Consider the following 19,732-nt stretch of genomic DNA (forward strand, 5'->3'; position numbering starts at 1 on the left):
AAAGTTGCTGCTGCGATCAACTCAGAATTACCCCCAATGTGTGTTGTGCAATTAATAATATTACATTTCGTGGTGAAAAACCAAACAAAAATAATTTAATAAATAAACCCCCTTCACTTACAAAGAACTTGTCTGTATCCGGTCTTTAGGTCGACAGTCACTAGGTTGACAGGGACTGAAGGTCGACACATGAATAGGTTGACAGGTATGGAAGGACGACATGGGCATTAGGTTGAAACACAAACGGTCGACACCGTTTTAACAGTGATGCCTGTTCCAGACAGGTCTTTTGCACCCAGCTGGGGGCTGTTGTAAGTCCCGATACTGGCTGTGACTGTTGTGGAGGTGGACAGTGGGCAGGACAGGCTTCCACAAGCAGTCGCACCGATTTTCACTGTACAAAGGCGGATTCTCGCACAAATATAAACTAGTAATCAGGCTTCCATGTCCGCCCGGAACAGCGGCAACAGGTGCGCCTGACAGAGAATGGGCCCCAGAGCTGAAAGAGGGTGTACAGCGCGTTAGTCTGGTCGTGGTCATGATGGAGAAGAAGGAGGTCCGGGCTGACCTAGAATTCTCTATGGGCTATACAATTTATTAGACTTCTGGAGATGAGCTAGTACAGAAATAATCTGGCTCATGTACAAAAAATATTCCTCATTACTAATCAAACCCCTTTTATCTCTGTCACAAAAAAATATAAACACGAAAAGCCGAGGACCCTTTCCGTGACACGCTGAGGTCTGCAGTCCATATATATCTATTGTCACACGAGGAGTAGGGTCTAGAGATAGCAGGATCCACCGTACCATCATCAGGAGGCACCGCCGACTCAATCATCCCATTCATCATCATCATCATCCTCGCCCCCGTCATCGTCGTCATCATCTGAAGATAGGGAAGCCACAGTAAGTATGGTGAGATATGGGGAGGGTGGAAACAGTGGCAGAGCGCACCGCTAATAGGAAGCACGCAACACGTTATAGGGAAGGTGGGCAGAGCCCCACAATGTTCTGCAGGAGATTACCTGAAGAATGGATGACTTTGCTTCTCTTCTGCATCACATGCATGAGAGCTCCCACTATCCCCTCGGAGCTTTCTGGTGACATCGGGGAGGACGGGGCATCAACTGGGTCTGTTACCTGGAGAATGATACAGGATACATTACACTAGGCTTTGGTCATGTCCAGCGGTCAGGTCATGTTGGGGTGTAGTGTCCTATGTCTGTATAGGGTGTAATAGATGTATTATGGTCATGGCCAGCGGTCAGGTCATGTTGGGGGTGTAGTGTCCTATGTCTGTATAGGGTGTAATAGATATATTATGGTCACGGCCAGTGGTCAGGTCATGTTGGAGTGTAGTGTCCTGTGTCTGTATAGGGTGTAATAGATGTATTATGGTCATGGCCAGCGGTCAGGTCATGTTGGGGGTGTAGTGTCCTATGTCTGTATAGGATGTAATAGATGTATTATGGTCATGGCCAGTGGTCAGGACATGTTGGGGGTGTAGTGTCCTATGTCTGTATAGGATGTAATAGATGTATTATGGTCATGGCCAGTGGTCAGGACATGTTGGGGGTGTAGTGTCCTATGTATAGGGTGTAGTAGATGTATTATGGTCATGGCCAGGACATGTTGGGGGTGTAGTGTCCTATGTCTGTATAGGATGTAATAGATGTATTATGGTCATGGTCAGTGGTCAGGACATGTTGGGGTGTAGTATCCTATGTATAGGGTGTAATAGATGTATTATGGTCATGGCCAGTGGTCAGGTCATGTTGGGGGTGTAGTGTCCTATGTCTGTATAGGATGTAATAGATGTATTATGGTCATGGCCAGTGGTCAGGACATGTTGGGGGTGTAGTGTCCTATGTCTGTATAGGGTGTAATAGATGTATTATGGTCATGTCCAGTGGTCAGGTCATGTTGGGGGGTGTAGTGTCCTGTGTCTGTATAGGGTGTAATAGATGTATTATAGTCATGGCCAGTGGTCAGGTCATGTTGGGGGTGTAGTGTCCTATATCTGTATAGGGTATAATAGATGTATTATGGTCATGTTCAGTGGTCAGGTCATGTTGGGGGTGTAGTGTCCTATATATGTATAGGGTATAATAGATGTATTATGGTCATGTTCAGTGGTCAGGTCATGTTGGGGTGTAGTGTCCTATGTCTGTATAGGGTATAATAGATGTATTATGGTCACGGCCAGTGGTCAGGTCATGTTGGGGTGTAGTGTCCTATGTCTGTATAGGGTGTAATAGATGTATTATGGTCATGGCCAGTGGTCAGGTCATGTTGGGGGTGTAGTGTCCTATGTCTGTATAGTGTAATAGATGTATTATGGTCATGGCCAGTGGTCAGGTCATGTCGGGGGTGTAGCGTCCTATGTCTGTATAGGGGTGTAATAGATGGTCAGGTCATGTTGGCGGTGTGGTGTCCTATGTCTGTATAGTGTAATAGATGTATTATGGTCAGGGCCAGTGGTCAGGTCATGTTGGGGGTGTAGTGTCCTATGTCTGTATAGGGTGTAATAGATGTATTATGGTCATGGCCAGTGGTCAGGTCATGTTGGGGTGTAGTGTCCTATGTCTGTATAGGGTGTAATAGATGTATTATGGTCACGGCCAGTGGTCGTGTCATGTTGGGGGTGTAGTGTCCTATGTCTGTATAGGGTGTAATAGATGTATTATGGTCATGGCCAGCGGTCAGGTCATGTTGGGGGTGTAGTGTCCTAAGTCTGTATAGGGTGTAATAGATGTATTATGGTCATGGCCAGTGGTCAGGTCATGTTGGGGTGTAGTGTCCTATGTCTGTATAGGGTGTAATAGATGTATTGTGGTCATGGCCAGCGGTCGGGTCATGTTGGGGGTGTAGTGTCCTATGTCTGTATAGGGTGTAATAGATGTATTATGGTCATGGTCAGTGGTCAGGTCATGTTGGGTGTGTAGTGTCCTATGTCTGTATAGGGTGTAATAGATGTATTATGGTCATGGCCAGTGGTCAGGTCATGTTGGGGGTGTAGTGTCCTATGTCTGTATAGGGTGTAATAGATGTATTATGGTCATGGCCAGTGGTCAGGTCATGTTGGGGTGTAGTGTCCTATGTCTGTATAGGGTGTAATAGATGTATTATGGTCATGGCCAGTGGTCAGGTCATGTTGGGGGTGTAGTGTCCTATATCACAGTCTATATAGTGTGTATTAGAATTGTGGTGGATAAGAAATGTGGATGTTTATGTTCTAAAGCTATTTGCTTCTATTCATACTGTATTACCTCCTGTGCTAGCACCTCATTATTCGGGATCTTTACCATGATTGTCAGCCAGTTACCTTGTTTAGTTGGATGCCTTGTCTAATCTGGTCCAGGAGAGCTCCCCGGCCACGAGGGGTAGAGGAGGGCTGTGCAGCTGGGCTCCCAGTTAAAGCAGGAGGTGGAGGAGGTGGGGGACCACCAGGTAACTGTAGTTCTGGTGCGGGTGGTGGCGGGGGAGGTGGGGGTAGTGGTGGAGCACCAGTACGTGGTGGTGGAGGTGCTCTGGGTGAACCAGGAGGTAGTGGCACTGGGCTGCTACGAGATGGGGGTGGTGGTGGAGGGGTAATGGACCCTCGAGAGGGTGGTGGAGGTAAGGGACCTGTCCTGCCCCTCCCATGTGAAGGGGGAGGGGGAAGTGGTGCATTACGGGATGGTGGTGGAGGTGGCGGTGAGGCTGAATCTGTAGAGAAAGAAGATAGTTAACAATGGAAGTAATTATCTGTGGACTGTTATCTTATAGGTCTGGTGTGTAATATAAATAAAGTTATCAGCAGTCTAAGTCCATTAATAACATTGCCATATTCTGTATTATTATTGACTTCTTCTGTGACCAATGCACTCAATTTGAGTGCCATATTCCCATGTTGTATTACAGAGCTACTGCCTTACACAAATCACTCTCCGCTTAGTTACACCAGGGTAACACCGGTGTATGACTCCTGTGTTAGAGGATGGTCATTGGTGTATGGCTCTTTGTTACAGCAGTGGTTCTCAACCTCGGTCCTCAAGTACCCCAACAGTTCATGTTTTCCAGGTGACCTAGCAGTTGAACAGGTGTATTCGTTACTCACTGACACATTTTAAAAAACCCATAGGTGGAGCAAATTATATCCCTTGCAATCCTGTGAGGAGACCTGGAAAACATGAACTGTTGGGGGTACTTGAGGACCATGGTTGAGAACCACTGTGTTAGATGATGGTTATTGCTGTATGACTCTGGTGTTAGAGGATGGTCATTGGTGTATGGCTCTGGTGTTTGAGGATGGTCATTGGTGTATGACTCTGGTGTTAGAGGATGGTCATTGCTGTATGACTCTGGTGTTAGAGGATGATCATTGGTGTATAAATCTGGTGTTAGAGGATGGTCATTGGTGTATAACTCTGGTGTTAGAGGATGGTCACTAGTTTATGACTCTTGTGTTAGAGGATGGTCATTGCTGCATGACTCTGGTGTTTGAGGATGATCATTGGTGTATGACTCTGGTGTTTGAGGATGATCATTGGTGTATGACTCCAGTGTTAGAGGATGGTCATTGGTGTATGACTCTGGTGTTAGAAGATGGTCACTAGTTTATGACTCTTGTGTTAGAGGATAGTCATTGGTGTTTGACTCTGGTGTTAGAGGATGGTCTTTGATATATCAGCCAGTGGTCCAAATCTGATCATATAAGGGGCCTAATTCAGACTTAATCGCAAAAGCAAAATCTTTATGGAATGGGCAAAACCATGTGCACTGCAGGCGTGGCAGATGTAACACGTGCAGAGAGATTTAGATTTGGGTGGGTTATATTGTTTTTGTGCAGGGTAAATACTGGCTGCTTTATTTTTACACTGTAATTTAGATTTCCGTTTGAACACACCCCACCCAAATCTAACTCTCTCTGCACATGTTACATCTGCCCCACCTGCACTGCACATGGTTTTGTCCATCAGAGAAAGATTTTGCTGCTGTGATCAGGTCTGAATTAGGCCCAAGATTTGACCGGCAGTGCCTGAAAATACGGTTGACCAACAACCTCCGGTATCACATGCGCATGTAAAGTAGTTATACGATCCAAAACATTTTGTTGTGCGTGGGCAGCTTTACTCCAGAAGGCCGTGCCAGCACTTGGCCTCTACCCCTTACCTCCCATCCTCATTTCCTCTTTCACGGCCTCCACTCCTCCATGCTGCTCAATGAAGTCATAGATGAGTTTCGAGGTCTCTGCGTCTGCCAGCTGCGCGTCGCTGATCCCTGCTTTGCTGAAAAGATTGCGCAGCTCCGGGTCCAGGGCATTCACCTGATAGGAATGGAAATCGCAGTGCGTGGCTTGATAAGGGCATTGCGGCGCTTTGTGCGTATAAATACGTTAGTAAATATTTGGGTGTAATAATCACGGTAAGGCTGGTTATACTTACATCAAACCCATTATCTGGGTCCCAGCCGACATGACTGACGTGTCTGTAATGAAGGAGCAGATGTGTCACAGCCTCACACGCAAGATACACAGCCACGATAATATTTTCTTTATATAAATCCGTCACCGTACAGCCTTAGGGCTCTATTTACTAAGCCATGGACGGAGAGAAAGTACCAGCCAATCAGCTCCTAACTGTCATTTCTCTGACGTCCTAGTGGATGCTGGGAACTCCGTGAGGACCATGGGGAATAGCGGCTCCGCAGGAGACTGGGCACAACTAAAGAAAGCTTTAGGACTACCTGGTGTGCACTGGCTCCTCCCTCTATGACCCTCCTCCAGACCTCAGTTAGAATCTTGTGCCCGGCCGAGCTGGATGCACACTAGGGGCTCTCCTGAGCTCCCAGAAAAGAAAGTATATTTTAGGTTTTTTTATTTTCAGTGAGATCTGCTGGCAACAGACTCACTGCTACGAGGGACTGAGGGGAGAGAAGCGAACCTACCTGCTTGCAGCTAGCTTGGGCTTCTTAGGCTACTGGACACCATTAGCTCAGAGGGATCGAACACAGGGCCCGACCTCGATCGTCCGTTCCCGGAGCCGCGCCGCCGTCGCCCTTGCAGAGCCAGAAGCAAGAAGAACGTCCAGGAAATCGGCGGCAGAAGACTCCGGTCTTCATTAAGGTAGCGCACAGCACTGCAGCTGTGCGCCATTGCTCCCTGTGCACACCACATACTCCGGTCACTGATGGGTGCAGGGCACTGGGGGGGGGGCGCCCTGGGCAGCAATTAGAGTACCTTAAAAGTGGCAAATCACACATAATATAGCCTAATAAGCTATATATGTGTAAAATACCCCAGCCACATTATTATTATAAGAGCGGGAGAAGTCCGCCGAAAAAGGGGCGGGGCTATCTCCCTCAGCACACTGTCGCCATTTTCTCTTCACAGTGCACCTGGAAGACAGCTCCCCAGGCTCTCCCCTGTAGTTTTCAGGCTCAAAGGGTTAAAAAGAGAGGGGGGGCACTAAATTTAGGCGCAAAATTGTGTATTATAGCAGCTATAAGGGAAAAATCACTGTGGGTAGTGTGAATCCCTGTATTATATAGTGCTCTGGTGTGTGCTGGCATACTCTCTCTCTGTCTCCCCAAAGGACTTTGTGGGGTCCTGTCCTCAGTCAGAGCATTCCCTGTGTGTGTGCGGTTTGTCGGTACGGCTGTGTCGACATGTTTGATGAGGAAGGTTACGTGGAGGCGGAGCAGATGCCGATAAATGTGATGTCGCCCCCTGTGGGGCCGACACCAGAGTGGATGGATAAGTGGAAGGTATTAACCGACCGTGTCAACTCCTTACATAAAAGGCTGGATGACGTAACAGCTGTGGGACAGCCGGCTTCTCAGCCCGCGCCTGCCCAGGCGTCTCAAAGGCCATCAGGGGCTCAAAAAACGCCCGCTACCTCAGATGGCAGACACAGATGTCGACACGGAGTCTGACTCCAGTGTCGACGAGGTTGAGACATATACACAATCCACTAGGAACATCCGTTGCATGATCTCGGCAATGAAAAATGTGTTACACATTTCTGACATTAACCTAAATACCACAAAAAAGGGGTTTTATGTTTGGGGAGAAAAAGCAGCCAGTGTTTTGTTCCCCCACCAGATGAGTGAATGAAGCGTGGGTCCCCCCGATAAGAAACTGGTAATTTCTAAAAAGTTACTGATGGCGTACCCTTTCCCGCCAGAGGATAGGTCACGTTGGGAGATATCCCCTAGGGTGGATAAGGCGCTCACACGTTTGTCAAAAAAGGTGGCACTGCCGTCTTAGGATACGGCCACTTTGAAGGAGCCTGCTGATAAAAAGCAGGAGGCTATCCTGAAGTCTGTATATACACACTCAGGTACTATACTGAGACCTGCAATTGCCTCAGCATGGATAGTGCTGCTGCAGCGTGGTCTGATACCCTGTCAGATAATATTGATATCCTAGACAGGGATACTATTTTGCTAACCATAGAGCATATTAAAGACGTCGTCTTGTATATGAGGGATGCACAGAGGGATATTTGCCGGCTGGCATCCAGAATTAATGCAATGTCCATTCTGCCAGGAGGGTATTAGGGACCCGGCAGTGGACAGGTGATGCTGACTTTAAAAGGCACATGGAGATTCTGCCTTATAAGGGTGAGGAATTGTTTGGGGATGGTCTCTGGGACCTCGTATCCACAGCAACAGCTGGGAAGAAAAATTTTTTACCTCAGGTTTCCTCACAGCCTAAGAAAGCACCGTATTATCAGGTACAGTCCTTTTGGCTTCAGAAAAGCGAGCGGGTCAAAGGCGCTTCCTTTCTGCACAGAGACAAGGGAAGAGGGAAAAAGCTGCACCAGACAGCCAGTTCCCAGGATCAAAAATCTTCCCCCGCTTCCTCTGAGTCCACCGCATGACGCTGGGGCTCCACAGGTGGAGCCAGGTGCGGTGGGGGCACGTCTCGGGAACTTCAGCGACCAGTGGGCTCGCTCACAGGTGGATCCCTGGGTTCTGCAAGTAGTATCACAGGGATACAAGCTGGAGTTCGAGGCGACTCCCCCTCTCCGTTACCTCAAATCAGCCTTGCCTGCTGCCCTCGGAGAAAGGGGAGGTAGTACTGGCGGCAATTCACAAGCTGTACTTCCAGCAGGTGATAATCAAGGTACCCCTCCTTCATCAAGGCCGGGGTTACTATTCCACAATGTTTGTGGTACCAAAACCAGACGGTTCGGTGAGACCCATTCTAAAATTGAAATACTTGAACACTTATATACGAAGGTTCAAGTTCAAAATGGAATCGCTCAGGGCGGTTATTGCAAGCCTGGACGAAGGGGATTACATGGTATCACTGGACATCAAGGATGCTTACCTGCATGTCCCCATTTACCCTCCTCACCAGGAGTACCTCAAAATTGTGGTACAGGACTGTCATTACCAATTTCAGATGTTGCCGTTGGTCTGTCCCCGGCACCGAGGGTATTTACCAAGGTAATGTCCGAAATGATGATATTCCTTCGAAAAAAGAGAGTTATAATTATCCCGTACTTGGACGATCTCCTTATAAAGGCGAGGTCCAGGGAGCAGTTGTTGGTCAGAGTAGCACTATCTCGGGAAGTGCTACAACAGCACGGCTGGATTCTGAATATTCCAAAGTCGCAGCTGGTTCCTACGACGCGTCTACTGTTCCTGGGTATGGTTCTGGATACAGAACAGGAAAAAGTGTTTCTCCCGGAGGAGAAGGCCAAGGAGTTGTCATCTCTAGTCAGAGACCTCCTAAAACAAATACAGGTGTCGGTGCATCAATGCACGCGAGTCCTGGGAAAGATGGTAGCTTCTTACGAAGAAATTCCATTCGGCAGGTTCCATGCAAGGATCTTCCAGTGGGATCTGTTGGACAAGTGGTCCGGGTCGCATCTTCAGATGCATCGGCTGATAACCCTGTCTCCAAGGGCCAGGGTGTCGCTGTTGTGGTGGCTGCTGAGTGCTCATCTTCTAGAGGGCCGCAGATTCGGCATACAGGACTGGGTCCTGGTGACCACGGATGCCAGCCTTCGAGGCTGGGGGGCAGTCACGCAGGGAAGAAACTTCCAAGGACTATGGTCGAGTCAGGAGACTTCCCTATACATATTCTGGAACTAAGGGCCATTTACAATGCCCTAAGTCAGGCTAGACCCCTGCTTCAACACCAGTCGATGCTGATCCAGTCAGACAACATCACGGCGGTCGCCCATGTAAACCAACAGGGCGGCACAAGAAGCAGGATGGGCGATGGCAGAAGCCACAAGGATTTTCCGATGGGCGGAAAATCATGTGTTAGCACTGTCAGCAGTGTTCATTCCCGGAGTGGACAACTGGGAAGCAGACTTTCTCAGCAGGCACGACCTCCACCTGGGAGAGTGGGGACTTCATCCAGAAGTCTTCCAAATGATTGTACACCAATGGGAAAGGTCACAGGTGGACATGATGGCGTCCCACCTCAACAAAAAGCTAAAAAGACAGGCGATAGCTGTGGACGCTCTGGTAACACCGTGGTGTACCAGTCGGTATATGTGTTCCCTCCTCTGCCTCTCATACCCAAGGTACTGAGAATAATAAGAAGGAGAGGAGTAAGAACTATACTCGTGGTTCCGGATTGGCCAAGAAGAGCTTGGTACCCAGAACTTCAAGAAATGATCTCAGAGGACCCATGGCCTCTGCCCCTCAGACAGGACCTGCTGCAGCAGAGGCCCTGTCTGTTCCAAGACTTACCGCGGCTGCGTTTGACGGCATGGTGGTTGAACACCGGATCCTAAAGGAAAAAGGCGTTCCGGAGGAAGTCATTCCTACGCTGATTAAGGCTAGGAAAGATGTGATCGCAAAACATTATCACCGCATATGGCGAAAATATGTTGCTTGATGTGAGGCCAGGAAGGCCCCAACGGAGGAATTTCAACTGGGTCGATTTCTGCACTTCCTACAGTCAGGAGTGACTATAGGCCTAAAATTGGGTTCCATTAAGGTCCAGATTTCGGCTCTGTACATTTTCTTCCGAAAAGAACTGGCTTCACTGCCTGAAGTTCAGACTTTTGTTAAGGGAGTGCTGCATATTCAGCCCCCCGTTTGTGCCTCCAGTGGCACCGTGGGATCTCAACGTGGTGTTGGATTTCCTGAAGTCGCATTGGGTTGAGCCACTTAAATCCGTAGAGCTAAAATACCTCACGTGGAAAGTGGTCATGCTGTTGGCCTTGGCGTCGGCCAGGCGTGTATCAAAATTGGCGGCTTTGTCATGCAAAAGCCCTTATCTGATTTTTCATATGGATAGGGCGGAATTGAGGACTCGTTCCCAATTCCTTCCTAAGGTGGTATCAGCTTTTCATGTGAACCAACCTATTGTGGTGCCTGCGGCTACTTGGGACTTGGAGGACTCCAAGTTACTGGACGTAGTCAGGGCCCTGAAAATATATGTTTCCAGGACGGCTGGAGTCGGGAAAACTGACTCGCTATTTATCCTGTATGCACCCAACAAGCTGGGTGCTCCTGCTTCTAAGCAGACTATTGCTCGCTGGATCTGTAGCACAATTCAACTTGCACATTCTGCGGCTGGACTGCCGCACCCTAAATCTGTAAAAGCCCATTCCACAAGGAAAGTGGGCTCTTCTTGAGCGGCTGCCCGAGGGGTCTCGGCTTTACAACTTTGCCGGGCTGTTACTTGGTCGGGTTCAAACACTTTTGCAAGAGTCTACAAGTTTGATACCCTGGCCGAGGAGGACCTAGAGTTTGCTCATTCGGTGCTGCAGAGTCATCCTCACTCTCCTGCCCGTTTGGGAGCTTTGGTATAATCCCCATGGTCCTTACGGAGTTCCCAGCATCCACTAGGACGTCAGAGAAAATAAGATTTTACTCATCGGTAAATCTATTTCTCGTAGTCCGTAGTGGATGCTGGGCGCCCATCCCAAGTGCGGATTGTCTGCAATACTTGTATATAGTTATTGCTTAACTAAAAGGTTATTGTTGAGCCATCTGTTGAGAGGCTCAGTTATATTTCATGCTGTTAACTGGGTATAGTATCACGAGTTATACGGTGTGATTGGTGTGGCTGGTATGAGTCTTACCCGGGATTCCAAATCCTTCCTTATTGTGTCAGCTCTTCCGGGCACAGTATCCTAACTGAAGTCTGGAGGAGGGGCATAGAGGGAGGAGCCAGTGCACACCAGGTAGTCCTAAAGCTTTCTTTAGTTGTGCCCAGTCTCCTGCGGAGCCGCTATTCCCCATGGTCCTTACGGAGTTCCCAGCATCCACTACAGACTACGAGAAATAGATTTACGGGTGAGTAAAATCTTATTTTTTCAAACCTAGCCTGTGACATGACAGAAGCTGATTGGCTGGTACTTTATCTCCGTCTACTTTATCTCCATCCAATGCTTAGTAAATAGACCCTTAGGGGGTCATTCCGAGTTAATCGCTAGCTGCATTCGTTCGCTGTACAGCGATGAGGCAAAAATACGGCACTTCTCCGCATGCGGCGCACGCGCGACGTACTATTACAATGAACGATGTAGTTTCACACAGGGTCTAGCGAAGCTTTTCAGTCGCACTGTTGGCCGCAGAGTGATTGACATGAAGGGGGCGTTTCTGGGTGTCAACTGACTGTTTTCAGGGAGGTTCAGAAAAACGCAGGCGTGCCAGGAAAAATGCAGGCGTGGCTGGGAGAATGCAGGGCGTGTTTGTGACGTCAAATCCAGAACTGAACGGTCTGAAGTGATCGCAAGCTCAGAGTAGGTCTGAAGCTACTCAGAAACTGCACAAAAAAACTTTGTAGCCGCTCTGCGATCCTTTCGTTCGCACTTCTGCTAAGCTAAGATACACTCCCAGTGGGCGGCGGCATAGCGTTTGCACGGCTGCTAAAAACTGCTAGCGAGCGATCAACTCGGAATGACCACCCTAGAGAGTACACTAACGACTTTTATGGTATCACAGTTTGCATGCTCACAAAGGTACGCCACTTTCCGTGGTCACCTGCTATGGCTTTTTTCGTGGGACGCCGCAAAAAAAATAGGGAACAGGTCATGCACACGTACATTTCAAGGTGTAGTAACAGAGACGCAAACATATCATTACACTATATACTCTCCCCATGCTGCTTTTTTCTATAAAACTCTTATATATATATACTCACTTGAAACCGCAGGGGGCCCCAATATCAGCTTTGGAGAATTTCTTCTTCCCCTTCTTGCTTTTGGACTTGTCGCTGGGTGTAGGGAGGGCCCGGTATCTGCTAGATGTGATGTCTGGGTTCTGAATGCTGACCGCTGCTATGTTGGCGCTTGGGGTGGGGATTTGTGGCAGTGGTCCGGGAGGGCCTGGGGCGACACGTATCGCAGAGTTATACACACAGCAAATCCCAACACAAGGCAGCAAAGCAATAACAATCGCTGGGGTACTAGTAATGTCACATAGATACTAACGCTGGTCGCTCGGATTGGCTAAAGGGGCCTACACGCTCAGCCATGCTCGCAATTTTGACGATGATCGATCTTAATGATGATTGTTTATCGTCCAAATTGACTTGCATTGCAAAGCGACGGAGAACCAACGATGAACGACCGGGGGGGCTCTGCATTGTTCATCGTTGGTGGATACACACTGAGCGGCATGAACGATTTCTCGATCGTTCACATCGCCCGCACACATCAGTAAGTGTGTAGGGCCCATAAGTGTTGCTCTTAGCGTACTGGGCTGTAATGGTGCGCTCTGTGGTAGGCAACGTTCAGCTGACGTTGGACAAAGTATAAATATGCCTCTTTGTAGACGGATCTTGTGCCCCCAGTATAAGGCTGGTGCAAGTACGAGCTGATGATGACAATTATACCAATTACAAATAGTGGACTGCACACTGCCAGACGCGCACGTCAGCATACGGGCAAATATGAGCGTTTATTTCCATGCCGGAGCAATTACGCCCAATGTCCGTCCAACTAGGCACCAACGATCTCCGGCGTGACGACTGCTGTGTCTAATTCTACAGGTAGACTCTCGGCTTATGAGTGAGGCCTGGAAGAGGCACTCTTCAGGCCCAGCATATGGAGACAGCGCCGACACCGGCGGCCCCTCTTCCCCGCTGTGCCTGACTGGCTCTCTCCTTCCATTCACACATAGCTGATCATTCGCGTTACCCCTTCACTGCCGCGTTACTTACTGGCCCTCCTCCCGGCACTTACCATTGGAGAACTGCCCCGGCGGCGGCGGTAGAGGAAGGGTGCTCCGTCTCTCTGGCAACCCTAGAAAGAGACCCCGTTAGTTAGTGTCCAGCCTCACGTTCGCCCTGGCAGCTAGATGTGCACTTACCATCTGACACTGGAGGCGGCGGCGGAAGTGCCTGGCGTTTCTCTGTGGGAATAATAAGAGACATCGTTACAAACTGGCGAGTATCTGGTGGTTGGGTGGGAATCCCAATTGATAATGTTGCCGTCCTCTTCTTTTAGCCCTCCGGCTCTGCCCCATTGCGGTTACTGGCTGGTAGGAGAGGTGAAGTGAGAAAGATGGGGTGGGCTCATCTGCCTGCCGCCCTTTCCTTGGTGCCGTTGGCTAGCGGACCACTTGGCGCCCATCCCCATTATCTTATGCCAGCGCCTCAGCAGTGCCTGCACGCCCTAGCTCACTGTACACTGGGCAATGTGGATACATATGTCATGGCCGCACCTGTTATATAACAGAGACTGCACCGGACACTAGGGACAGCCGGCAGCCAGTTATTCTCACCTTGTCTGTGTTGTCTTTTCTGTAACTTTTCTTCCACAACAGCTTGAAATACTTCAGCTTCATCCTCATTTGCAAAGTTCAGGCCGACCTGGTATTCCTGAGAGGAGAGTGTCATATGTTTTACTGGCTGTAAATGCAGCAATCTGATGGGTGACAGGAGAATCCAAATATACAGAGCAGGGAGCACTTCCAGCGTATATCAGTGATCTGATAACAGTGCAGGCAATGACACACACACAGTCACTACACACACAGCCTAACACTACAGTCACTACACACACAGCCTAACACTACAGTCACTACACACACAGCCTAACACTACACTCATTACACACACACACACAGCCTAACACTACAGTCATTACACACACAGCCTAACACTACAGTCATTACACACACACAGCCTAACACTACACTTATCACACACACAGCCTAACACTACAGTCACTACACACACAGCCTAACACTACACTCATTACACACACACACACACACACACACAGCCTAACACTACACTTATTACACACACAGCCTAACGCTACAGTCATTACACACAGCCTAACACTACACTCATTACACACACACACAGCCTAACACTACACTTATTACACACACAGCCTAACACTACACCCATTACACACACACAGCCTAACACTACACTTATTACACACACAGCCTAACACTACAGTCACTACACACACAGCCTAACACTACAGTCACTACACACACAGCCTAACGCTACAGTCACTACACACACAGCCTAACGCTACAGTCACTACACACACAGCCTAACGCTACAGTCACTACACACAGCCTAACGCTACACTCATTACACACACAGCCTAACGCTACAGTCATTACACACAGCCTAACACTACACTCATTACAAACACACACACAGCCTAACACTACACTCATTACACACACAGCCTAACACTACACTCATTACACACAGTCACTACACACACAGCATAACACTACAGTCACTACACACACAGCCTAACACTACACTCATTACACACACAGCCTAACACTACAGTCACTACACACACAGCCTAACACTACACTCATTACACACACACACACAGCCTAACACTACACTCATTACACACACAGCCTAACACTACACTCATTACACACAGGCCCTCATTCCGAGTTGTTCGCTCGGTATTTTTCATCGCATCGCAGTGAAAATCCGCTTAGTACGCATGCGCAATGTTCGCACTGCGACTGCGCCAAGTAACTTTACTATGATGAAAGTAATTTTACTCACGGCTTTTTCTTCGCTCCGGCGATCGTAATGTGATTGACAGGAAATGGGTGTTACTGGGCGGAAACACGGCGTTTCAGGGGCGTGTGGCTGAAAACGCTACCGTTTCCGGAAAAAACGCAGGAGTGGCCGGGGAAACGGTGGGAGTGCCTGGGCGAACGCTGGGTGTGTTTGTGACGTCAACCAGGAACGACAAGCACTGAAATGATCGCACAGGCAGAGTAAGTCTGGAGCTACTCTGAAACTGCTAAGTAGTTAGTAATCGCAATATTGCGAATACATCGGTCGCAATTTTAAGAAGCTAAGATTCACTCCCAGTAGGCGGCGGCTTAGCGTGTGTAACTCTGCTACATTCGCCTTGCGACCGATCAACTCGGAATGAGGGCCACAGTCACTACACACACAGCATAACACTACAGTCACTACACACACAGCCTAACACTACACTCATTACACACACAGCCTAACACTACAGTCACTACACACACAGCCTAACACTACACTCATTACACACACACAGCCTAACACTACAGTCACTACACACACAGCCTAACACTACACTCATTACACACACAGCCTAACACTACAGTCACTACACACACAGCCTAACACTACACTCATTACACACACACACACACACAGCCTAACACTACAGTCACTACACACACAGCCTAACAATACACTCATTACACACACACACACACACACACACACAGCCTAACACTACAGTCACTACACACACAGCCTAACACTACACTCATTACACACACACAGCCTAACACTACAGTCACTACACACACAGCCTAACACTACACTCATTACACACACACACACACACACACACACACACACACACACACACAGCCTAACACTACAGTCACTACACACACAGCCTAACACTACAGTCATTACACACACAGCCTAACACTACAGTCACTACACACACAGCCTAACACTACACTCATTACACACACAGCCTAACACTACAGTCACTACACACACAGCCTAACACTACACTCATTACACACACACACACACACACACAGCCTAACACTACAGTCACTACACACACAGCCTAACACTACAGTCACTACACACACAGCCTAACGCTACAGTCACTACACACACAGCCTAACGCTACAGTCACTACACACAGCCTAACGCTACACTCATTACACACACAGCCTAACGCTACAGTCATTACACACAGCCTAACACTACACTCATTACACACACACACACAGCCTAACACTACACTCATTACACACACAGCCTAACACTACACTCATTACACACAGTCACTACACACACAGCATAACACTACAGTCACTACACACACAGCCTAACACTACACTCATTACACACACAGCCTAACACTACAGTCACTACACACACAGCCTAACACTACACTCATTACACACACAGCCTAACACTACAGTCACTACACACACAGCCTAACACTACACTCATTACACACACACACAGCCTAACACTACAGTCACTACACACACAGCCTAACAATACACTCATTACACACACACACACACACACACACACAGCCTAATACTACAGTCATTACACACAGCCTGTCACTACAGTCATTACACACACAGCCTAACACTACAGTCACTACACACACAGCCTAACACTACACTCATTACACACACACACAGCCTAACACTACAGTCACTACACACACAGCCTAACACTACAGTCATTACACACACACAGCCTAACACTACAGTCATTACACACACACAGCCTAACACTACAGTCCTTACACACTCATACACAAACACACAGTCTGTCCCGTCCAGTAACTAGAGATGCAGAGCAGTGCGCACCCACCACATAACATCACCTGCGTCCTGCACACCCACCACATAACATCACCTGAGTCCTGCGCACCCACCACATAACATCACCTGTGTCCTGCGCACCCACCACATAACATCACCTGTGTCCTGCACACCCACCACATAACATCACCTGCGTCCTGCACACCCACCACATAACATCACCTGAGTCCTGCGCACCCACCACATAACATCACCTGTGTCCTGCGCACCCACCACATAACATCACCTGCGTCCTGCGCACCCACCACATAACATCACCTGTGTCCTGCGCACCCACCACATAACATCACCTGCGTCCTGCGCACCCACCACATAACATCACCTGCGTCCTGCGCACCCACCACATAACATCACCTGCGTCCTGCGCACCCACCACATAACATCACCTGCGTCCTGCGCACCCACCACATATCACCTGCGTCCTGCACACCCACCACATAACATCACCTGTGTCCTGCACACCCACCACATAACATCACCTGTGTCCTGCACACCAACCACGTACCATCACCTGCGTCCTGCGCACCCACCACGTACCATCACCTGCGTCCTGCGCACCCACCACGTAACATCACCTGCGTCCTGCACACCCACCACATAACATCACCTGCGTCCTGCACACCCACCACATAACATCACCTGCGTCCTGCACACCAACCACGTAACATCACCTGCGTCCTGCACACCCACCACATAACATCACCTGCGTCCTGCGCACCCACCACATAACATCACCTGCGTCCTGCGCACCAACCACGTTACATCACCTGCGTCCTGCGCACCCACCACATAACATCACCTGCGTCCTGCGCACCCACCACATAACATCACCTGCGTCCTGCGCACCCACCACATAACATCACCTGTGTCCTGCGCACCCACCACATATCACCTGCGTCCTGCGCACCCACCACATAACATCACCTGCGTCCTGCGCACCCACCACATAACATCACCTGTGCCCTGCACACCCACCACATAACATCACCTGTGTCCTGCACACCCACCACATAACATCAACTGCGTCCTGCACACCCACCACATAACATCACCTGAGTCCTGCGCACCCACCACATAACATCACCTGTGTCCTGCGCACCCACCACATAACATCACCTGTGTCCTGCACACCCAACACATAACATCACCTGTGTCCTGCGCACCCACCAGGTAACATCACCTGAGTCCTGCGCACCCACCACATAACATCACCTGTGTCCTGCACACCCAACACATAACATCACCTGTGTCCTGCACACCCACCACATAACATCACCTGAGTCCTGCGCACCCACCACATAACATCACCTGCGTCCTGCGCACCCACCACATAACATCACCTGCGTCCTGCGCACCCACCACATAACATCACCTGCGTCCTGCGCACCCACCACATATCACCTGCGTCCTGCGCACCCACCACATAACATCACCTGTGTCCTGCACACCCAACACATAACATCACCTGTGTCCTGCGCACCCACCAGGTAACATCACCTGTGTCCTTTACACCAACCACGTAACATCACCTGTGTCCTGCACACCCACCACATAACATCACCTGCGTCCTGCACACCCACCACATAACATCACCTGTGTCCTGCACACCGACCACGTAGCATCACCTGTGTCCTGCACACCCACCACATAACATCACCTGCATCCTGCACACCCACCACATAACATCACCTGTGTCCTGCACACCCACCACGTAGCATCACCTGTGTCCTGCACACCCACCACATAACATCACCTGTGTCTTTTACACCAACCACATAACATCACCTGTGTCCTGCACACCCACCACATAACATCACCTGCGTCCTGCACACCCACCACATAACATCACCTGTGCCCTGCACACCCACCACATAACATCACCTGTGTCCTGCACACCCACCACATAACATCACCTGTGTCTTTTACACCAACCACATAACATCACCTGTGTCCTGCACACCCACCACATAACATCACCTGCGTCCTGCACACCCACCACATAACATCACCTGTGCCCTGCGCACCCACCACATAACATCACCTGCGTCCTGCACACCCACCACATAACATCACCTGTGCCCTGCACACCCACCACATAACATCACCTGTGCCCTGCACACCCACCACATAACATCACCTGTGCCCTGCACACCCACCACATAACATCACCTGCGTCCTGCACACCCACCACATAACATCACCTGCGTCCTGCACACCCACCACATAACATCACCTGCGTCCTGCACACCCACCACATAACATCACCTGCGTCCTGCGCACCCACCACATAACATCACCTGCGTCCTGCGCACCCACCACATAACATCACCTGCGTCCTGCGCACCAACCACATAACATCACCTGCGTCCTGCACACCCACCACATAACATCACCTGTGTCCTGCACACCCACCACATAACATCACCTGCGTCCTGCACACCCACCATGTAACATCACCTGCGTCCTGCGCACCCACCACATAACATCACCTGCGTCCTGCGCACCCACCACATAACATCACCTGCGTCCTGCGCACCCACCACATATCACCTGCGTCCTGCGCACCCACCACATAACATCACCTGTGTCTTTTACACCAACCACATAACATCACCTGCGTCCTGCGCACCCACCACATAACATCACCTGCGTCCTGCGCACCCACCACATAACATCACCTGCGTCCTGCACACCCACCAGGTAACATCACCTGTGCCCTGCACACCCACCACATAACATCACCTGTGTCCTGCACACCCACCACATAACATCACCTGTGTCCTGCACACCCACCACATAACATCACCTGTGCCCTGCACACCCACCACATAACATCACCTGTGCCCTGCACACCCACCACATAACATCACCTGTGTCCTGCACACCCACCACATAACATCACCTGTGTCTTTTAC

The 19,732-nt window shown here is 49.5% G+C and overlaps 1 protein-coding gene across 2 annotated transcripts in view; it reads right to left on the minus strand.

Annotated features, from left to right (window-relative positions):
• The window catches only part of WAS (WASP actin nucleation promoting factor), an 83,183-nt gene that overhangs the window by 23,866 nt on the left and 39,585 nt on the right, over nucleotides 1–19,732 (minus strand). The window contains exons 4-12 of one of the 2 annotated variants that reach the window (XM_063936023.1): nucleotides 13,689–13,785; nucleotides 13,275–13,316; nucleotides 13,148–13,207; nucleotides 12,106–12,289; nucleotides 5,429–5,471; nucleotides 5,157–5,310; nucleotides 3,328–3,710; nucleotides 1,028–1,142; nucleotides 810–888 (exon numbers count right to left, since the gene is read on the minus strand). In XM_063936023.1, the coding sequence (XP_063792093.1) occupies nucleotides 833–888; nucleotides 1,028–1,142; nucleotides 3,328–3,710; nucleotides 5,157–5,310; nucleotides 5,429–5,471; nucleotides 12,106–12,289; nucleotides 13,148–13,207; nucleotides 13,275–13,316; nucleotides 13,689–13,785 (1,134 nt within the window). In that variant the 3' untranslated portion in view covers nucleotides 810–832. Of the gene's footprint in view, nucleotides 1–569; nucleotides 889–1,027; nucleotides 1,143–3,327; nucleotides 3,711–5,156; nucleotides 5,311–5,428; nucleotides 5,472–12,105; nucleotides 12,290–13,147; nucleotides 13,208–13,274; nucleotides 13,317–13,688; nucleotides 13,786–19,732 lie in introns of those variants that run through there. The other variant, XM_063936022.1, reaches the window with a different exon arrangement.

Source organism: Pseudophryne corroboree, chromosome 8 (assembly GCF_028390025.1).
Source record: "Pseudophryne corroboree isolate aPseCor3 chromosome 8, aPseCor3.hap2, whole genome shotgun sequence".
In the NCBI taxonomy this organism is placed as follows: domain Eukaryota; kingdom Metazoa; phylum Chordata; class Amphibia; order Anura; family Myobatrachidae; genus Pseudophryne; species Pseudophryne corroboree.